Here is an 18,872-nt window from a genome sequence, read left to right as displayed (position 1 = left end):
TTGTAGGCCATCCAAGACCACTGCTCCTCCTCTGAGGGAAAAATAGGCGAACTCCAAACAGACCTATCACTCATACATCAGGATTTATGTAACACTTTTGACAGAGTCCCGGCAACCTACACCAGGATATCTCAAGCCGAAGACTCTTTACAGGTTTGCCAGTCCGAAGAGAAGCCCCTGCGACGCACTTTGGCCCTGTTGGTGGCACGCGTGGAGGACGCGGAGGGTATATCAAGAAGAAACAGCATTCGCGTAGTGGGGATTCTAGAGGGGACGGAGGGTCCGAACACGACCACTTTCATTACTACCGGGCTTCAATCATGGCTGCCGCAGGTCGCAGTCTCCTTGTGTTTCATAGTGGAACGCACCCACAGATCCTTGAACACATGGCCTACGTCTGGTGTTCTGCCGAGAACCAAAATCACCTGCATATTGAACTGTGCTGTCCACAATGCCATACTGCGGGCTTCCCAATCAAGAGACTCATTGCACTGTGTCTCTTCACGAGTTATGTTTTTTCCAGACTACACCCTCAAAGTGAACCAGCAATGCAGCTACTTTCAAAGCGTCAAACAGAAACTGAGGGCCATGGGCATCCAATATATGCTGTTAGTTTCTGGATGCCCCGAGATTGAGAGAGGCATATCCCTGTTCTTTGACACACCTGAGACTGCATGGGAATGGCTGGAGGAGAGACCTCGCCGGAAGACTGATGCTGCGAAGACTAGACGGGACACCACCTCGGACCAGGAGGCTCCTACGGAGGGGGGAAGTTGACAGGGCGCCCTGCACGGATAATGCTATTGTGGTCCAGAGGAAACTGAGATCCGTGGCTGGCAAACTGCCTCCAGTGGAGATGTCCCACTGACTGTCAATCCTGCCGCCGGACCCGAGGGGGCCCCCTAGTTCTCCTGGGCCTCCCTCTTTTTAAAGACTTTTCTTTTCTTGTTCTTGATTGCCCGGCATCATACCTGAGAACAGTTGTTTATTATGTCATTTCCTCACAATATATATGTTTGAAGCAGGGGCATCTTTTCACTTATAATCAAAATACTTTATTTTGACCGAAGGACATACAAAGTTTCACAATAAATCAAAATATTCAATTGTCTATACTTATCTGTGCTGTAAACATGTGTTGAGCAACCACTTAATATAGTCTAAAAGTTCATCTACCAGTGTATATGATGTTCTCAATAAAATAATTATCGGTCACAGCTCTTAACTCATCGGAGAGCTACTGGGCCTCACTCCTTTTTTCATGGGGGCAGATTTCCTTTAGGGTAAATAGTAAATTCGGTAGCAAATGCCCCTTCCTAGCCCTTATGGTGTTCACAAAGGTGTTTCATTCTGGGATACAAACGGGTGGCCATACTACTGAGAGGACAGATCCCAATCCAGCACACTCAGACTTGGCATGACGAATTGAGACGGTATGTGGCAATATATGGCCTTTTTAATGGGAAACCCATCTCCCTACATAATGTATATGCACCTCTCCCTCTGTCAGAGGCATTTTTGAACAGTAGTTGGAACATCATTTTGGAACTCCCAGCGGGTCCCTGGACCTAGGTGGAGATATGAACTGTGTTGCTAGCGCACAAGTAGACTGCTTTTCTCCGGTCTTAGGTTCTTCCCCGCCCCAGACAGGTTTGGCCCGCTTCATGAACAAAATGGGTTTGCTGGACGCCTGTTGGTTTTGTCACCTCACAGACAGGAGTTACACATTCTTTTTGGGGGTACATAAGACCTTTTCAAGACTGGACAATTTCCTTCTCCCCAGGTCCAAGGGATAAACAATACGCAAGGCACATATAAGGGCCCGTGGGTTGTCTGATCATGCACCTGTCAAGTTGCTAGTGGCGCTGGGAGGGTGGGGAGGTCCACCCCTGTGGCGTTTACGTAATTGGACCCTTGTGCATGCCACTCTGGAATTTTTGCTCCATAAAGTGGGTTTGGTCACCTCCCCTGAGAGCCACTGGGTGCTATTGAATGCCACCACTTGTGGATTCATCAACGAGCTAACAAGCTACCACGAGTCCCAACGCAGCCCGGTGGATGCTGAAGTGGAGGACCTAGAGTCAAGACTCCTGGAGTTGGAGGCCCAGTACTTGAGCTCACCGCACCCAGCTTCGAGATTCACTGCATACTAGTTCCGTTCTGCATCAAACTCTGATTGAAAAAGAGTCGTATTTATCAGTGGAGGGACAAGTCTAGCAAAATCTTACATTGGCTCTGTTCCGTGGTGTCTTCCTGTGAACTTATTCCATACATTGCTAATGCCCAAGGGTGATGGGAGAGCGTCTCATTGCTGAGGGTTTTGCTATGTACTATGGAGCTCTATATGCCCGTCATGACAGTGAGACCCCCTCTTAATATCAACAGATTTGGAAATGTGGTCCCCAATCAAATTGATGTAAAGGAAAACCCTTTCTTAATTTCTACCATTTGTGATGACCTTCCATTAAATTTCCAAGTGCAGAAATGACTGATTCTGTTGGTTTCATCCAGTGGTAGAATTTCTGTCCCAGTTTTGATATATCGTTCATCATTCACTGTCAATGTGTATCTTCTTCATTACCCATGCAGGCTGTTAAAATGTAGATGATGAAATCTGTATCACTCATTGATTATTTCATAAAGGGCTGCAGCCTTCAGTCACGTGGTCAGTTGCATTTGATGTATATCTATTGGAGGAAATTCTCAAGCACCATTCTCTGTTTGGCTGACATGCACACAAACACAACAGCAGTCAGTGTTTCCCTTCCTATAAAAGCTATATATGTACCCATTCTTAATCAATGGCTGAGTATTGCTTGCCAGTGTTTTTTGAAGGACACATCATTTAATAGGAGCCTTTTAAAATCATATTAGGACATACCATTCAGCTGTGGTCTCTTTCTTTACAGATTTAGATGTCTGTTATTCTTTGTTCTTCACTGCTATGCAACATATAGTCTCACTGGCTTTCCATAGCATTAGTTGATCCTTCAGTTATCGTATGTTCTTGTTACCTACAGGTTGTTGATGACTCCACAACGAAGACGCCTCTCATCTTTGTGCTTTCATCGGGTGTGGACCCGACCAGTTCTCTCCGCCAGTTAGCAGAGCAGTCTGGAATGTTACACAAGTTCCAGCCGCTTTCTTTGGGGCAAGGGCAGGCCCCCATTGCAACACGTATGATCAAAGAGGGAGTCAGAGATGGTAAGTTGTCAGGTCTCACCCATCAGCAATAAAAGGCCATCACCAACAAGAGTTCAAGCCCTGTATGAAAAATGACTTTCTTTTTAACTGGGGAAATTACGGGCCTCTAAAAGAAAGAGTTGAGATAACGTTAGATGTGATCCTATCCACACACAACTAGAATGGGATTGTTAGCACTGCTAAAATCGCTGCAGTAAAACCGAATCTGTGTGAGATTAACTTTCTTCTGATTTTCAATAGGTAACTGGGTCTTCCTTGCAAATTGCCATCTCTCTCTCTCGTGGATGCCACAGCTGGATAAGCTGGTGGAACAACTGCAGATAGAAGAGCCACACCCCTCCTTCCGCCTCTGGCTGAGCTCTAGCCCCCACCCCGACTTTCCCATCTCCATTCTCCAAGCAAGCCTCAAGATGACTACAGAGCCGCCTAAGGTGAGGACTACTACCTCAGAGGTAGGGACACCTTCAATGGCACATAAAGCATTGCCTCAGTACTCGGTTCCGAATCAGGTCTTTGACCAGAGAGCCATCCATGGATGTGGTGTTTTGTAAGAGCTGTGTAGTATAAGGTATCTATGGTGGTCACTGGGATTCTGGGCAAATACTGTGGTGCATTGGCTGAGATTTATGAGGTTCCCTTACTGGAAGACTGTAGTATGTGGAGCATCAGCAGTTTGATGTATGTCCCATGCAGTACATAGTTGATGGATATTTGCAGGACAGTGTGTGGAAACATGAGCACTCTCCTTACTGAACTGTATCTGTGTTACATGTATGGTTTCATTCATTGGCTCGTTAAACAGGGAGAATATTCAGAAACACATCATTTCAGACACTAAATCCAAAACCATTGTCCTTCCTCTTTAGGGTCTGAAGGCCAACATGAAACGCATGTACAACCTGGTGACTGAGCAGCATTTCAACCGCTGCACCAAGCCCAGCAAGTACAAGAAGCTGTTCTTTGCCCTGTGCTTCTTCCATAGCATCCTGATTGAACGCAAGAAGTTCCTTCAACTGGGATGGAATATCATCTATGGCTTCAATGACTCCGACTTCGAGGTAACTCATTGTGTTTGATGCCTTTCCTGCCATCTTGTTGCTTCTGGTGTCCCTCTGGGCATCTGCATCTCACCTGCTGAAATGAATGTATCAATTTGAGTGCCTGTGTGGGTATCTGTGCATGTGTCTGGGTATCTGTGTGAAGTTATATTGCACAATCTAATTCCCAGAAGTCCATTTCAACATTTTGCATATCGTTCCCCACATTTTCAAAGTATGTGAGGAGTAATGGTAATTACGGAGTGGGCCATGTGGCATATGTCTTGTGTGACTGTGTGACAGTGTTTAGAGAGACATTCATTGGTGAATAGTCACTAATGGTGATGGGTGAAAACTACTTGCTACATTTTGCTCTACAATAACAAGTAAATGTTATACATTTTGGCAGGAATTGATAATTTTGCATATTTTTCATTGTGGTTACATCAATTTGATGAAGATGTGCTAGGATGTTATTACTGAATGATACATATTGCACTGTTTTTGTTAAGTGGTTAGCATGTGTCTGAGCATCTGTGTGTACTTTTGATCTCCAACCATTATGCTTATATCACCAAAAGCCACACCAAATGTTTCCACCTAATGAGCTGGACTGACTTCCTCAAAGCTCCCGTTTTAAGTTTTTGCTTTGTGTTTTTTCACTATCTTTTTTCCTAAAAATTGGCGCCGTTTTTGATTGAGTTTCAAATTTATTGTTCTTCAGACGACCTGCCGCCTTCTGCCATGCATGCCATGTATGAAGGATTTCAAGTATTGGAATGGATTTCATTGGCATGTTTTTAGCTAACCACACAACCCCTCTGTTGTATTATTGGTGGGAAACCAGTATTTAGTAGGTTCTTGTGGTTTTAGTACTGAAGTTCATCCGAGATTGGCAAGGAGTTGTCGCCTATCAATATCCCGACAGGTACCAGTAGCATAGGAGACCCTGCACTTTGTAGTTGGAGAGAAGCTGTTGCTGAGTGATTGTGTACTAGGTGTCATCACAAATTGACATATATCAGCACTTGGTCTGCTTCTTGAACCCTCTACTGCTTATTTTGAGCAGTGTAACCCCTGAACATATGCATTTGCGCATTCCCCTAGAATTTATTTTAAGACATGGGTCAATTTGATAAAAGAAAACCTTTTAAAACCAGAATCCAATTAAAAGTTAACACACAGTTGCTCCTGATTTGGAACTCCACCGAACAAGTACCAGTGTTGTAAGTAAGGTGATTTCATTAATTCAAGTAAGGTGATTAGCCTTTTAGAGTGAAATCCTAGATTAGGACTTGGGTCAAATCTCTATGTTCAAAGGTTGAGCATGTCTGACTTAAATGTAGCAGTATTGGTGCATTAGTGATGGGAACATCTTGGACTGGTGCTTTAGTACAGTTAACCCCCAAAAATCCTTTCTTGCCCTGAATTCACTTAACATCCACCTTACTGCAGAGAACTTGCACAATATTCCAAGGTGGATCTCCTTATGCAATGGCCAGTAATATGGACAGTGTAATACCTAGAATGTGTGAATTATTCTAAGGAGGGGGGCCCCTCTAGCCACAGTGACCATCATGCGTATGATGCATATAATAAACCATTGTTGGCAGTTTGGCACCTATTTGCCAGGATCACCCTAATTTCTACCAGGGCAGAAGAGGTATGGCTAGTAAATGATATAGTAAATGCTGTGGTTAGCAGCCACAAGATCTTGGGGAATGGAAACTACCTTTTAGATAGGGCAGTAGACACTTGATGCTAGGCAGTGGCCCCACATGCACACACAGTTGTGCACACTCTTCAGTAGCCTCAACTCCTCATTGCTGCTTGCCTCCTTAAATGAACTTACAAGCCCATCTGATCAGTGCCCAAAAACAGGAATTGCCAGTGGTCAGAGGATTTGGAGCATTCTTCTCATCACTTTTTGTGTGTTCGATGTAACCTAGATGGCTAAGTGGCCCTCTGTGCCTGTCTCTTAGGTGCAGATTTCTGGTCTGAGTTGGAAGCTGATAGCAAGGGTCTCAAAACCTGATGACTTTCCTACTGGGCCACTTAGCCAATGGAATCAAGCTATACCTGACTGATGAGCCTTAAAAGGGTGAAACCGGTCTTGGGGTGTTTGTGTTCCAGTTCAGGGGCGATATGGCCTGGCAGTTCGAGCTGGCCAGTTTCCATTGGAGCAGGGTCACGATTGATTTGCATATGGCTGGATCCAAAATTAGATGTCATAGTGTGCAAGCTAAGGATGGGCTGGGATGCAGATTGAACAATTACCAATGGCTGAGATTAATTCAAGCATTTCATCCATCACTTTTTGGTATACATCATTATGATGCTCTAAGTCAGTGATGGACTGGGATGCGGCCCGAGTAATTACCAGTGGCTGAGACTAATTCAAGCATTCCATCTATTACTTTTTTGTATACTTCGGTATGACTTCCTAAGTGGGACGGCTAGTCCCTGATGTGGGTCCCATGTACACTGTGCCACTGGATCCAAGCTATACTTGGCTGATGAGCTCTAATAAGGGTGACACTTGTCTTAGGTTGTTGGGGAGGGAGGACCTGACCTGGCAGGAGGACCTGACCTGGCAGTTCGGGCTGGGCTGTTTCCATTGGACCACGGTCAAGATCAAATTGCATATGGCTGGCTCTAAACTGAGGGGGCACTTTGTGCAAAATAACAAAGGACTAGGACGTTGCCTTGAGTAATTGCCAGTGGCTGAGGTTAATTCAAGCATTCCATCCATCACTTCTTTGTATACATCAGTTTGACCCCCTAAGTGGGACTACTGTGCCCTGACGTGAGTCCCATGCACACTGTGCCACTGGAACTAAGCTATACCTGACTGATGAGCCCTAATAAGGGTGTCTTGGGTTGTTTGTGTTCCAGTTCAGGGAGGACCTGGCCTGGCAGATCAGGCTGGACTGTTTCCTGTGGAGCAATGTCATTATTGATTTGCAAATGGCTGGGTCCAAACTGAGGAGGCATAGTGTGCAAAATATTGATGGACTGCTATGCAGCCCATATTATCTGTGGCTGAGATTAATTCAAGCATTCCATTCTTCACTTTTTTTGTATACTTCAGTATTTCTTACTTCACCCGCATCTCCTGAGCCTTCAGCTTCAAAGGAACTTCTCGACCATCATCTGATAGAGACATCCAGCCGCAGAATTCTTAACTTGTGAATTCTCTCCGGGCGTCAGACTGGATCCGGAAATTTTTCAGCAGTACAGCTGCGCGATGGCGTTGTACAGCTCTGTGATGATGTCGACTCCGGATGTGACATCAGTGGAGCCATATAAGTCCACTCCGGCGCGCGGACGTTAGTTTCTTCTTTTCTGTGTTGTAATGTGGATCCGAAGCAGCGTATCTCTTTCTGTTTTTCAGTCTGCTGTGAAGATTGTTGTCATCTGAAACAGTGTGCCAGCTCTCTATGCCTTCTGGGTTTAAGTCCCGCGGGTCTTGTGCTCAACAGATGTCGGGTACAGACTTATTCCATATGCATGTGGTGCATGGACAAGCACCACAACTCCAAAGAATATGGTGCCTGCCAACGGCTAAAACCAAAGGCATTGTTGGAGTGACGGCTGAAGCTCCTGACGGCGTGGGTGTCGAGGATTTCCAGTTCTCCCAAACGTCGGTCAACCGAGGTTCAGCAATGGAGCTGCTTCAGAGGCTGGTCTTGTGGGCGTCACTCTCCATCCAGTGAACAGAGGAAACGGTCTCAGTCCCCATCCACATCCCATGGTAAGCGAAGTCGCAAGCAATCAAAGTCGCGGCCTTCCAGGGCTTCTTTGTCTTGCAACATGGGTTCAAGCGGCTCCACACAGTCTTGTGCTGAGGACTCTGTGCAAAAGTCCCTCCTGTGCTTCCCTACTTTTCCTGGAGCCGGAGCGACTCGGGCCCAGATGAAAGAGTATTACGATGCTCTTTGTGCCATCTTTGGGTCCTCATCTTCCACTGGAGTGCCTTCGGGCCCCAGGTGATGGGTGCACTGGCTGCACTAGCTGAGTCCTCGCTAATGGGTCCATCCTCGGCAGTTGTTAGGCCCTTAGACACAGGGGTGCCAATACACAGCCCTGTGGCGCCGACTGACTCTGGAGTGACGCCGGTTGTTCCATCGGGACATGTTTCAATGGAGCAGGAAGGCTCCAAACTGAAGTAGGTGCACAACCCAACTGAGAGTCTTGAGGCATCGATATCCCCTCGATTCCGACGCCCTTCTACTTTCTCATCCTGAGGTTTATACGGCGTCGTGTCGGCGCTGATTGACGTCGTTTATGGAGCCGATTATTCATGTTTCTGTGGGTGAACAGTTTGTGGAAGGAAATGAGGAAGGGGTTCCTTTTGTGCATCCAGTGTATACATATCCTCCTATGATGGATAGCTGGATTTCTGAGTTAGGTGAAGTTAGGTGGCTTCTGGCCTTCTATTACCTCTTGGTCATGCCTCAGAAGCCAGCTCTTCATTGGCAGATATGTTAAAAAGGGTGGGTAATGTTCTACAATTGACTCTGCTCTTGGTGGAGAAATCTACAGACCCCCTCGTTGAGGTTCTTCAACCAGGTTAGTCAAGGACTGAGCCAGTGCTAACCTTTTGTGAGGCATTATATGATATTTTACTGGCGGCATGAGCTAGACCTGATACTGGTGCGCCTTTAGACCGTACTAAAGCCCACAAGCACTGCCCTGCCCACGATGATCCTTCGTCAACCGACACCACAGTTTTATGGTTCAGGTCGCTACAGCTTCCCAAGATGTGGATAATATTCCTCATACTCCCATTGACTAAGATTCTCAAAAGCAAGACTTGTGGAAAACGCATGTTCTCTTCTACCAGTGCATCATTAAGTTCCATTAACACAAGTAGCATCATTGGACTTTTTTCTCATGCCTTATGGGATTTGTTGCAGCAATTATTGCCATTGTTTCCGGAGGCTAATAGGTAAAAACTGAGTCAGTTGATTTCACATGGGCAACAGGCTGCTAAGATAATCATTAGGTGTGGATGGACACCGGTGATTCGATTGGTTGAGCAATGGCGACTTCTGTTGCTTTACGCCAGCGAGCTTGGCTTTGTTCTACTGGATTTTCAGAGGCAGTCCAGTTAGCCTTAATTGACATGCCATTTGATGGCGTGCCTTTGTTTGGTGCCCATGCAGATGCCACTTTGCATAGGTTTAGGGACAGTCAAGGTGGCTCAGACCCTTCACTCTGTTCCCTTCTTTCAACTGTTGCTATATTTTAAGGGAAATGTTCCTGTGTGGAAGACTTCTCTTGGTTTGTAATTTGGCTCAAAACTGCATTATGGTATGCTTTTTGCAGTGTAACATCACCAGATATTGTATTGTATTGTAATTGCATTTATATAGCGCTTACTGCCCCTGACGAGGCGTCGAAGCGCTTTTTCGGCGAGTAGCATGCTACTCCTGGACCCATAGAGAATTAGTGTTTAATTAGTATAGTGAAACATGCAAGTACATTTTAAGTGGTGGACAGGTTAGTCAGTTATTTGGATTTGGAATAATAGCAGAAGGATAGAGGAGGAAAATGGTTTGTATTTATATAGAGCTTGTTACCCCTGATGGGGTGTTGACGCACGGTATTCAGGAAGCCCATAAAGGATTAGTGGTGAATTAATATGGTGAAATATGAAGTAATTTCAGTGGTGGATATTAGTCAGTTATTTGGAGTGAAAAGGATAGCGGAGGTATAAAAGGGGAAGAAAGGTTTGCATTCATATAGCACTTGTTACCCCTGATGGGTGTGTAAGCGCTTTTCTGGCGAGTAGCACGCCACTCCGGAACCCATAAAGGATTAGTGGTGAATTAGTATAGTTGAATATGGAATTAAAGAAGTGAACTTGTTAGTCTGTTAATTTTGATTGAAAAGGATAGTGGAGGGATAAAAGAGTGAAAGATTATTTTTTTGTTTGTTTTACCAGTAGGAGGAGGCTTTTGGATGAGTAAAAATGAGTTTTGGAGGGGAGGAGTCAGAGGGAAGAGTTTAGAGAGGTTTGTTTTAGGGGATTGGTATAGTAAAAGAGGTGTCAGATGATGCACAGAGATATAGAGTAGGAGAGAGTCTAGAAAGGGTTATTTTGGGGATCATAGTAGTGGTATGGGGTTTGGGATAAATGAGAGAGTGGATATAGAGGATATATTGATGTCTAGGATGAGAGATAGGGTAGTGCATTGGAATGAGTAGTAGAGAGATGTCTGAGATGAGTCAGAATGTTGGGCTAGAAGATATATTGAGGGAAGTATAGGCTGAGGAATAGGGTAGTGCATTGGAAATGTTAAATTAGAAGAAAGTGATAAATATATAGATCCATAAGTACCATAAGTTTGTGGATGTGCATGGTGTGGGATGGGTATTGCTACATGGGTTAATGGGCAGCATTTCTGGCCCTGGCCGGTCTCAAACAGGCAACTGCCCTTGCCCTCTCTGCCCTTTACAGGCTTAAATAGGCAACTGCCCTTGCCCTCTCCGCCCTTAGCCTCAACACCCTAACCATGGCCTTTTATTGCCCTAGTAATCAGGTGACCCCTTCAGCCAATGGGAACCCTAGCCTAACACTATCCAATCACAACATAGCCCTATAACCTAGAACCAATAGGAGACCAGGACATTACAGCCAATTTTAGCCCTAGTCCAAGCACCCAATCAGTTCAACAACCCTGATCTCTATGTCCAATAGAGGCCCTAGCCCTACCAATAGTCCCAACCCAAGTCCAAGCAACCAATGGTACAGGAAGCCCTAGTCCCTACTTCTAATAGAAAGCCTAACCCTACTCTTAGTCCCACAACTAGTCCAGCAACCAATCACACCAGAAGCCCCACTCGCTACTTCCGATTAAAGGTTTAACCCTAGCCCTAGTCCCATCCTATTCCCAACAACCAATACCATAGGAAGCCCTAGTCCCTACTTCCAATAGAAATCCTAACCCTAGTTCCAACCCTACATTGATTGAATCACAGACCCAGAAACCAATCAGGACCCTCAAATACCCAACCAATGAGGACACTAACCCTAATCCAATAGAAACACCAGATAAAACCACCAATCAGTGTACATATGTACCAACCACTAGCAGACCATATACGGTCCTGGAGACTTCAGACAAGGTTTGCTGGCCAAGGAGTCGGAAGCTGCTTCTCCTGTTCAGAATCTCCTAGGAGACAGACAGGCTCAATCCACACTTTGGACTTCTGCAGGTAAAGGCCTTACTAACTTGAAATCTAACAATACTGTTTGAATAAAACTTTGCTACCTCTCCTGGCCAAAAAACGAAGTGCACAGTACCTAGTAAACAAAGTTTAAACAGCTCACAGAAGCACCCTCTGATGTAGAATATCCCTGTTGCTCGGGCGGCGGGGGGGGGGGGAGGCAGGGGGATGGTTTCACTGGCTTGTGAACACAAAATGGTGGCTGGGGGTGCACTGTTTTCACATACAGGTCTTAGCACAGGGCAAAGGAGAAATTTGGAGGGAAAACTGAATTGTCACCAGGAATGAGAGGGATAAACTACAGAGTTTGGACTGCAAATTCCACAATTCAACACGTTAAATGGAAGCAATCATGGGCAGGGAAAACCACAAGTTTAAAACATAAAATATGCAATCACAGGCAGGTTAAAACTACAATTTTCAACTGTAACAACCACAGGCAAAGACAGTAATCACAGAAAGTGAAAATCATTTTTTTAACAACTTTTGTTTTTCAGGTCTTATTTTTTTAGGAGTATTCTTGCTGTCGATGACAGCTTGACTTTCTTTGAGACTTTACATGTTTTTTTTCTACCCCTAGGTAGGTTTTTAGGTTACCTCTGCTGAGGAGAACTTCATGCAAGAGATTTGATTCTATGGTTTCTTCCTCATGTGAGATTGATTACCTGTGTTACCTGCATGTAGAAGCATTTGCAGTAGGTTTATTGCCTTTTCCATTCACTAAGTGTGGGTCCCTGTTGGTGCAGGACCTGACCTGTTATTTCATTGGAACCTTATTTCCTTGGATCATGGTTTCTGTCGTTAACGTCTTGCCTTAATTCAGCAAGTGGTATCCATTGGATGCAATAGTACACAGCTATCTGAAAGAGACACGTTAGTATTAGATTCCTTACCTTAGAATATCCCCAGGCGTCAGACTGGATCCGGAATTTTTTGCGTAGCAGTACCCTTGCGCGTCGGTAGGCGTCGTCTGCGGCTCCGCGTCCGTCGTCGGCGTCGTGGGCGCCGTGATGACGTCGTCGGAGTACTTAGACGCCGCCTCCGCGTGCTGACGTCAGTTCTTCTTTTTTCCGCACCAGCAAGCGCAGATCTGGAAAAAGCAGTAACCCTAGTCATTTTTTGACTAACTTTTTGATCACTTTTGATTGTTCTCGAAGTCTATCGACTCCGACGGTGCCGTAGGGATGCCCGGATTTAAGCACTGCGATGATTGCGACCGCCTGATGTCGGTCACGGATCCTCACCGCGTGTGTTTATCTTGTCTCGGCGTCGACCACGACGACAAGGCCTGCTCCGACTGGCCTCTTCGAAGGCCAGACGGGGGCGGTCCCGCAGGCGGCTCGAACTCCGGCAGTCGGTCCCGCGCCGCGAGAGGTCCCGATCCCATGGGAGGTCGAGGGACAGGTCGCGGGCTCGGAGCCACCACAGTTCCGAGGGTAGGCCGCACTCCTCCGGGTCGAAGTCGTCGTCAGGTAAGCGGCACAAGAAGTCCAAGCGGCATCATCGCTCCTCGGACTCCCCCCGACGCTCGCGCGATGCGGCCAGGGGTTCGGGTGACACCGCCCACGCGGCTCCGACTGAGTCGCAGGCGCCGCGTTCAGCCCCATACCCTACGGTCCCTGGGCTCAACGCGACGCCGGAGGAGATCGAGCGCTTCCTCATGGCCATGAGGAAACTCTCCTCCGACGGGCTCCGCGGCGCCTTCGGGCCCAGCGGACCCGTCTGGGACCCCTAGCGGGTCGGGGGCATCTGCCCCGACGCCGTCGGGTGCTTCGGCCCCAGCGCCGCCGACGCCTTCGGGCCCGGCGCCGCAGGTTCCCGTTATCCCGACGCCGCCGGCGCCGAGGGGTTCAGTTGTTCCAGCGCCGCCGGCGCCTTGGGGCCCGGCGCCGCAGGATGCCGCTGGACCTCTGATAAAGATCAATTCAAAATGGTCAGGCGATTTCAGTAGATGTTTCCTAAGTTAAATTTGCCCGGCGTAAAAACGCCTCCAGTACCATACGAAGTTATTCAATAAAGAGGCAGGCGCTGGAGACGGGAAGACAGGAAACAAGTTTTATTCCGACGGAGTAGAACACATCAGATCGGACAACAAGGTATCGTCTCGAGGTGCTCTCCCAGCCTCTTTGAGACCTGGTCTTTTATACACTGGTTTAAGACATGTGAACGTTCTTTATTACAACAAGGACATTGTGAAGTATGAGAACGACATCCCCGGCACCCCCCAGTTCCGGCCCCTTCCAACACATGACAACAGTAGAGGCCCCTTCCCCTCATATGATTGGGAGGGGGCTATCACGCAGCTGAGTGTTCTGCCGATTCCTTTGGAATGTGTGCGCCTGATCGAATCTCAGGGGGTGGGGAGGTCGTGATCAATAGTGGCTCCTTTCAGGAAAAGCGAGTGCATACAGTAGTGGGCAATAAACTGTATCCTCGGGCTAAAGGATGACCAGCGGTTCGTACAGGCAGTCGGGCTCAGAGGAAGGGGTCATCAAAGGAGGGGTACTCATGAACGGAAAGGAGGTGTTGGTCAGGCGCGGGGTGTGATTCCCTGAGACAGAGTCATGGGAGGGGAGGGTTCATGACTTGTGCATGTGAGTGCGGGGGCAGCCAGGGTGCGCGGGGAAGGCTTGCAAGGTTCAGTGAAGTGTGCTGACGGGCGATCGTGAACAGGGAGACCATGGTACCTAAAATGGCTGTCGTGTATGCTCATACGTGAGTCTGCAAGATGGCGTAGATGATGTTCAGCACACGAACTAAAATTCCACACCTCCTTCGGGATCTGGTTCGTCGCCGGTGGACCTTACGACCTCCCCGGCGTCGGACCCTCAGGTGTCGCCTCCGGCGGCGGCGCCGTCCCCGGTTCCACCTTCGTTCCTGTTCCGGCGCCGGGACGGCCCCGATGGGCGCCGCTCCAGACGTCGTTTGGGAAGTTTCACTTCTATGAACAGGCCCCATTGGTTGAAAACCCTGAATTTCAGGAGATGGGTGATGAAGAGGACTGGGAGGGGTCTGAGGACCCTCTGACCAGGGAGTGTCAGTCTCATGAGGACTTGACAGGAGACCTTGGTGAGGCCAGTGGCCTGGACACCTCTCCAGACACTGGTTTTGTCTCCCCTCCTCCCGTGGCTTCGGAGGAGGGGGCAACTTATAGTGTGGTGCTGATGAGGGCTGCCAAGGCCTTGGGCCTTGAGTTCCCCGTCGCGGCCGTGAGGACTAACCTCCTCACTGAGGTCCTTAAACCGCAGTCAAGCTCGGTCGAGCCTCTGCTGCCCTTTAATGAGGCCTTGACCGACGTTCTTCTGGGCACTTGGTCCAAGCCCGCTACGGGTTCGCCCGTAGATAGGAACGTGGCCAGACGCCACCGCCCAGCCCCGGGCGACCCATGTTTCCTGTCCTCCCACCCTACCCCCGAGAGCCTGGTCATCCAGGCCTCCAATTCCCAGACCGCATTCCCGTCGGCCCCGCCGGACAGGGAATCCAAGAGGTATGACCAGTATGGGAAGAAGATCTTCTCATCCCTTAGTCTAGGCCTGCGGTCTTCCAACACCGCCTGCCTCTTGGGGCGTTACACCCACTCTGTGTGGGATAAGGTCACGGAAGTGCTGCCAGAGTGTCCGTTGGAGGTACGGGCCAAACTCGGCCAAGCCCTTGTGGAGGGCCGGGATGCAGCCAAGTATTCTATCAGGTGTGGGCTGGATACCACCGACTCGCTAGGTAGAGCGATGGCAATGACGGTGGCGTCTGACGCCTGGCTGAGGTCCGCCAACTTTTCGGCAGATGTCCAGAACACGCTCATGGACATGCCGTTCGATGGCCGTCGCCTCTTTGGCGACAAAGCAGACCATGCGCTTGAGCGCTTTAAGGACTCCAGGGCTACGGCCAAGTCCTTGGGCCTTTCGGGCCAGCGCCAGCAATCGGCTGCCTTTCACTCCTTTAGTGGCCACGGAAGGGGTGCGCCCACACGCGCCGCCAGCCACGCTCCGCAGGGCAATACCCAACGTGGTGGCGGCCGTGGGAACCGCGGTAGGGGACAACGGCGAGGTCAGTCCACACCTTCCCCCGCAGCATCCGCCTCAAAACCCTCCTAGTCCGTGCTTTCAGGCCCATGTGACGCCAGTGCGGGGCAGGGTTCGCCATCACCACCTCCACTGGCGCACTGTCACTTCGGACAGGTGGGTGCTGCAGATCGTCCGAAGGGGCTACTCCCTCCCCTTCGAGGCGACTCCTCCAGCCATGCCACCGCAGAACCACCGTGTATCGGGGGATCATTTGCGACTTCTGCAGGAGGAAGTTACGGCCCTCTTGGCCAAGGGGGCCACCGAGCGCGTTCCTGGGCCAGAAGTAGGGTGTGGTTGCTACTCCCACTACTTTCTGGTACCCAAGAAGGGCAAAGGGGGCCTACGCCCTATCTTGGACCTACGGAACGTCAACGGCTTCCTCCGGAAGGAGAAGTTCAAGATGCTGACACTGGCTCAGGTCCTAGCTGCCCTGGACCCAGGAGACTGGATGATAGCGTTGGACTTGCAGGACGCCTATTTCCACATCCCCGTCCTGCCGGCCCACCGGCGCTACCTGCGGTTCACGGTTGGCCACGAGCACTTTCAGTTTACCGTGCTCCCCTTCGGCCTTACCAGCGCCCCACGGGTGTTCACAAAGGTGATGGCGGTGGTCGCAGCTCATCTGCGCAGGTTAGGGGTTTCAGTCTTCCCCTACCTCGACGACTGGTTGTTGAAGGCGGGCTCGCCCCAGACAGTCGTCAGCCACCTCCAGACGACGGCAGACCTCCTGCACCAGCTGGGGTTCTCCATCAATGTGCCGAAGTCACACCTGTGCCCCTCTCAGAAGCTCCTCTTCATCGGAGCGGTTCTGGACTCGGCCCGGTTTCGGGTTTATCCGCCCGAACAGCGGGTCCGGGATATTCAGGCTCTGATTCCCATCTTACAGCCGTTATCCCGGGTTTCAGTCAGGTTGACGCTGCGGCTTCTGGGGCTGATGGCCTCCTGCATCCTACTGGTGCATCACGCCAGGTGGCGGATGCGGGCTCTGCAGTGGGACCTGAAGTTTCAGTGGGCCCAGCATCAGGGCAACCTATCCGACCACGTCCTGATCTCGGAGGGCACTGCGAGACAGCTGCAGTGGTGGCTTACGGACCGCGATTGGGTCAGCGGCAGATCCCTCTCCCTTCCCCAACCGGAGCACGTGGTTGTGACGGACGCGTCCCTCCAGGGCTGGGAAGGCCACATGGGAGAGGCGGAGATCAGAGGCCTCTGGTCTCCGGCGGAGACCCGGCTCCACATCAACCTGTTGGAGCTCAGTCCAATTCGTCTGGCACTGAAGGCATTCCTCCCCTCTGTCCGGGGGAGTGTAGTGCAGGTGTTCACGGACAACACCACCGCCATGTGGTACTGCAACAAACAGGGCGGGGTGGGGTCGTGGACCCTTTGTCAAGAGGCTCTTCGCCTTTGGCAATGGCTGGAACGCCAGGGCGTGACCCTGGTGGCTCAACACCTGGCAGGTTCTCTGAACGCCAGGGCGGACGAGCTCAGCCGTCGGTGCATGATGGATCACGAATGGCGTCTGAACTCGGACGTGGCGCAAGGCCTCTTTCAGCGATTGGGAGAGCCTTGGTTAGATCTATTCGCCACCGAAGAGAACGCGCAATGTCATCTGTTCTGCGCGTTGGAATTTCCAAGGCGGCACTCGCTCGGAGACGCTTTTCGTCGCGAGTGGAGTTGCGGTCTGTTGTACGCCTTTCCGCCTATACCACTTCTGCCCAGAGTGCTGAAGAAGATCAAGCGCGACCGGGCCCAAGTCATCCTTGTGACTCCGGACTGGGCGAGAAGGTACTGGTATCCAGAGCTACTCAGTATGTCAGTCGATCCCCCGGTTCGTCTGCCTCTTCAGGAGGACCTTCTGTCGCAGCAGCAGGGGACGGTCCTCCACCCGAACCTGTCCAGTCTCCACCTCCATGCTTGGAGATTGAGCGGCGACAGTTGAGGCCATTTGACTTGCCTCCTGAAGTCTGTAACATCATTCTGGCAGCCAGGCGTCCCTCCACAAAGTCGGTATACGCCTGCAGGTGGAACAGATTTGTGGCATGGTGCACAGCAAAGGCTGTGGATCCCCTCAATGCCCCTCTTTCTGAGGTCCTTCTCTTCCTTCTTTCTCTTGCCCAGCAGGGCTCTGCTCTGGGCACTATCAAGGGCTACCTTTCTGCCCTTTCAGCCTTTCTCAGGCTGCCTGATCAACCTTCTTTGTTCAAGTCCCATATTGTTAATAGATTTCTTAAGGGCATCACGCACACGTTTCCTCCTGTTCTGTTTGTGATGCCTCAGTGGGACTTGAACCTGGTTCTTACATTTCTGATGTGCGCTCCCTTTGAGCCACTTCACAACTGTCCTCTTCGCCTTCTGACTTTGAAGACTGCTTTCCTGGTTGCCATCACCTCTGCCAGGAGAGTGAGTGAGCTCCAGGCCCTTTCTTGTACTCCACCTTTCCTTTCTGTCCATCCGGACAAAGTGGTGCTGCGTACCAAACCTTCTTTCCTGCCCAAGGTTGTCACGGCCTTCCACATCGGGCAGTCTATCACCTTGCCAACCTTCTTCCCGCCACCGCATCCCTCTAAAGAGGAAGAGCGGCTCCACCGTCTGGACCCAAAACGTGCGCTCTCATTCTACTTGGATCGCACATGCCAGTTCCGGGTGGATGACCAACTCTTTGTTGGTTACGTGGGCGCGAAGAAGGGGAAAGCGGTGCACAAGAGGACCATCTCTCGGTGGATCATCCTGTGTATCCAGGCATGCTACTCCTTGGCTGGGAAGGAGCCTCCTGCTGGATTGCGGGCTCATTCTACCCGAGCCACGGCAACTACCACTGTCCTGGACAGGGGAGTGCCCTTACAAGACATCTGTCAGGCAGCTACGTGGGCATCGCTGCACACGTTTGCGAGACACTACTGCTTGGACAGCCAAGTCCGGAGGGATGGCTTCTTTGGCCGTTCCGTCCTCCGGGACTTTCTGGTGTGATTATTGGTTCGCAGACCCACCACCGGGGTTGGTATTGCTGGGGTATCTATTCTAAGGTAAGGAATCTAATACTAACGTGTCTCTTTCAGATGCACAAGTTACTACTTGTGTAACGATATATCTGTAAGAGACATTAGTTAGTATTAGATTCCTTACCGACCCACCCATCCTCCCCGTTCTGCGAACCAATATCTAGGGTTAGGGTTGTCCCCTTTCAGGGCCCTAGTTTCAATGGCACCAGTGTTGGTTTTTAACATGGCTCTGCGTTTCTGGCGCGGAAAAGCTGTGTCTAAGAACTGACGTCAGCACGCGGAGGCGGCGTCTAAGTACTCCGACGACATCATCACGGCGCCCACGACGCCGACGA

General features: G+C 49.8%; 1 protein-coding gene across 2 annotated transcripts in view; it reads left to right on the top strand.

The window, feature by feature from the left end:
- The window catches only part of DNAH2 (dynein axonemal heavy chain 2), a 3,497,426-nt gene that overhangs the window by 3,205,073 nt on the left and 273,481 nt on the right, over nt 1-18,872 (top strand). For both annotated transcript variants that reach the window (XM_078670326.1, XM_078670327.1), the window contains 3 exons: nt 3,021-3,204; nt 3,445-3,635; nt 4,071-4,262. In XM_078670326.1, coding sequence (XP_078526452.1) covers nt 3,021-3,204; nt 3,445-3,635; nt 4,071-4,262 — 567 coding nt within the window. The remainder of the gene's footprint in view (nt 1-3,020; nt 3,205-3,444; nt 3,636-4,070; nt 4,263-18,872) is intronic.

This window comes from Lissotriton helveticus, chromosome 12 (assembly GCF_964261635.1).
Source record: "Lissotriton helveticus chromosome 12, aLisHel1.1, whole genome shotgun sequence".
NCBI lineage: Eukaryota > Metazoa > Chordata > Amphibia > Caudata > Salamandridae > Lissotriton > Lissotriton helveticus.
Note: the sequence above shows the minus strand (reverse complement) of the source record. Positions and strands in the feature narration are given on the sequence as shown.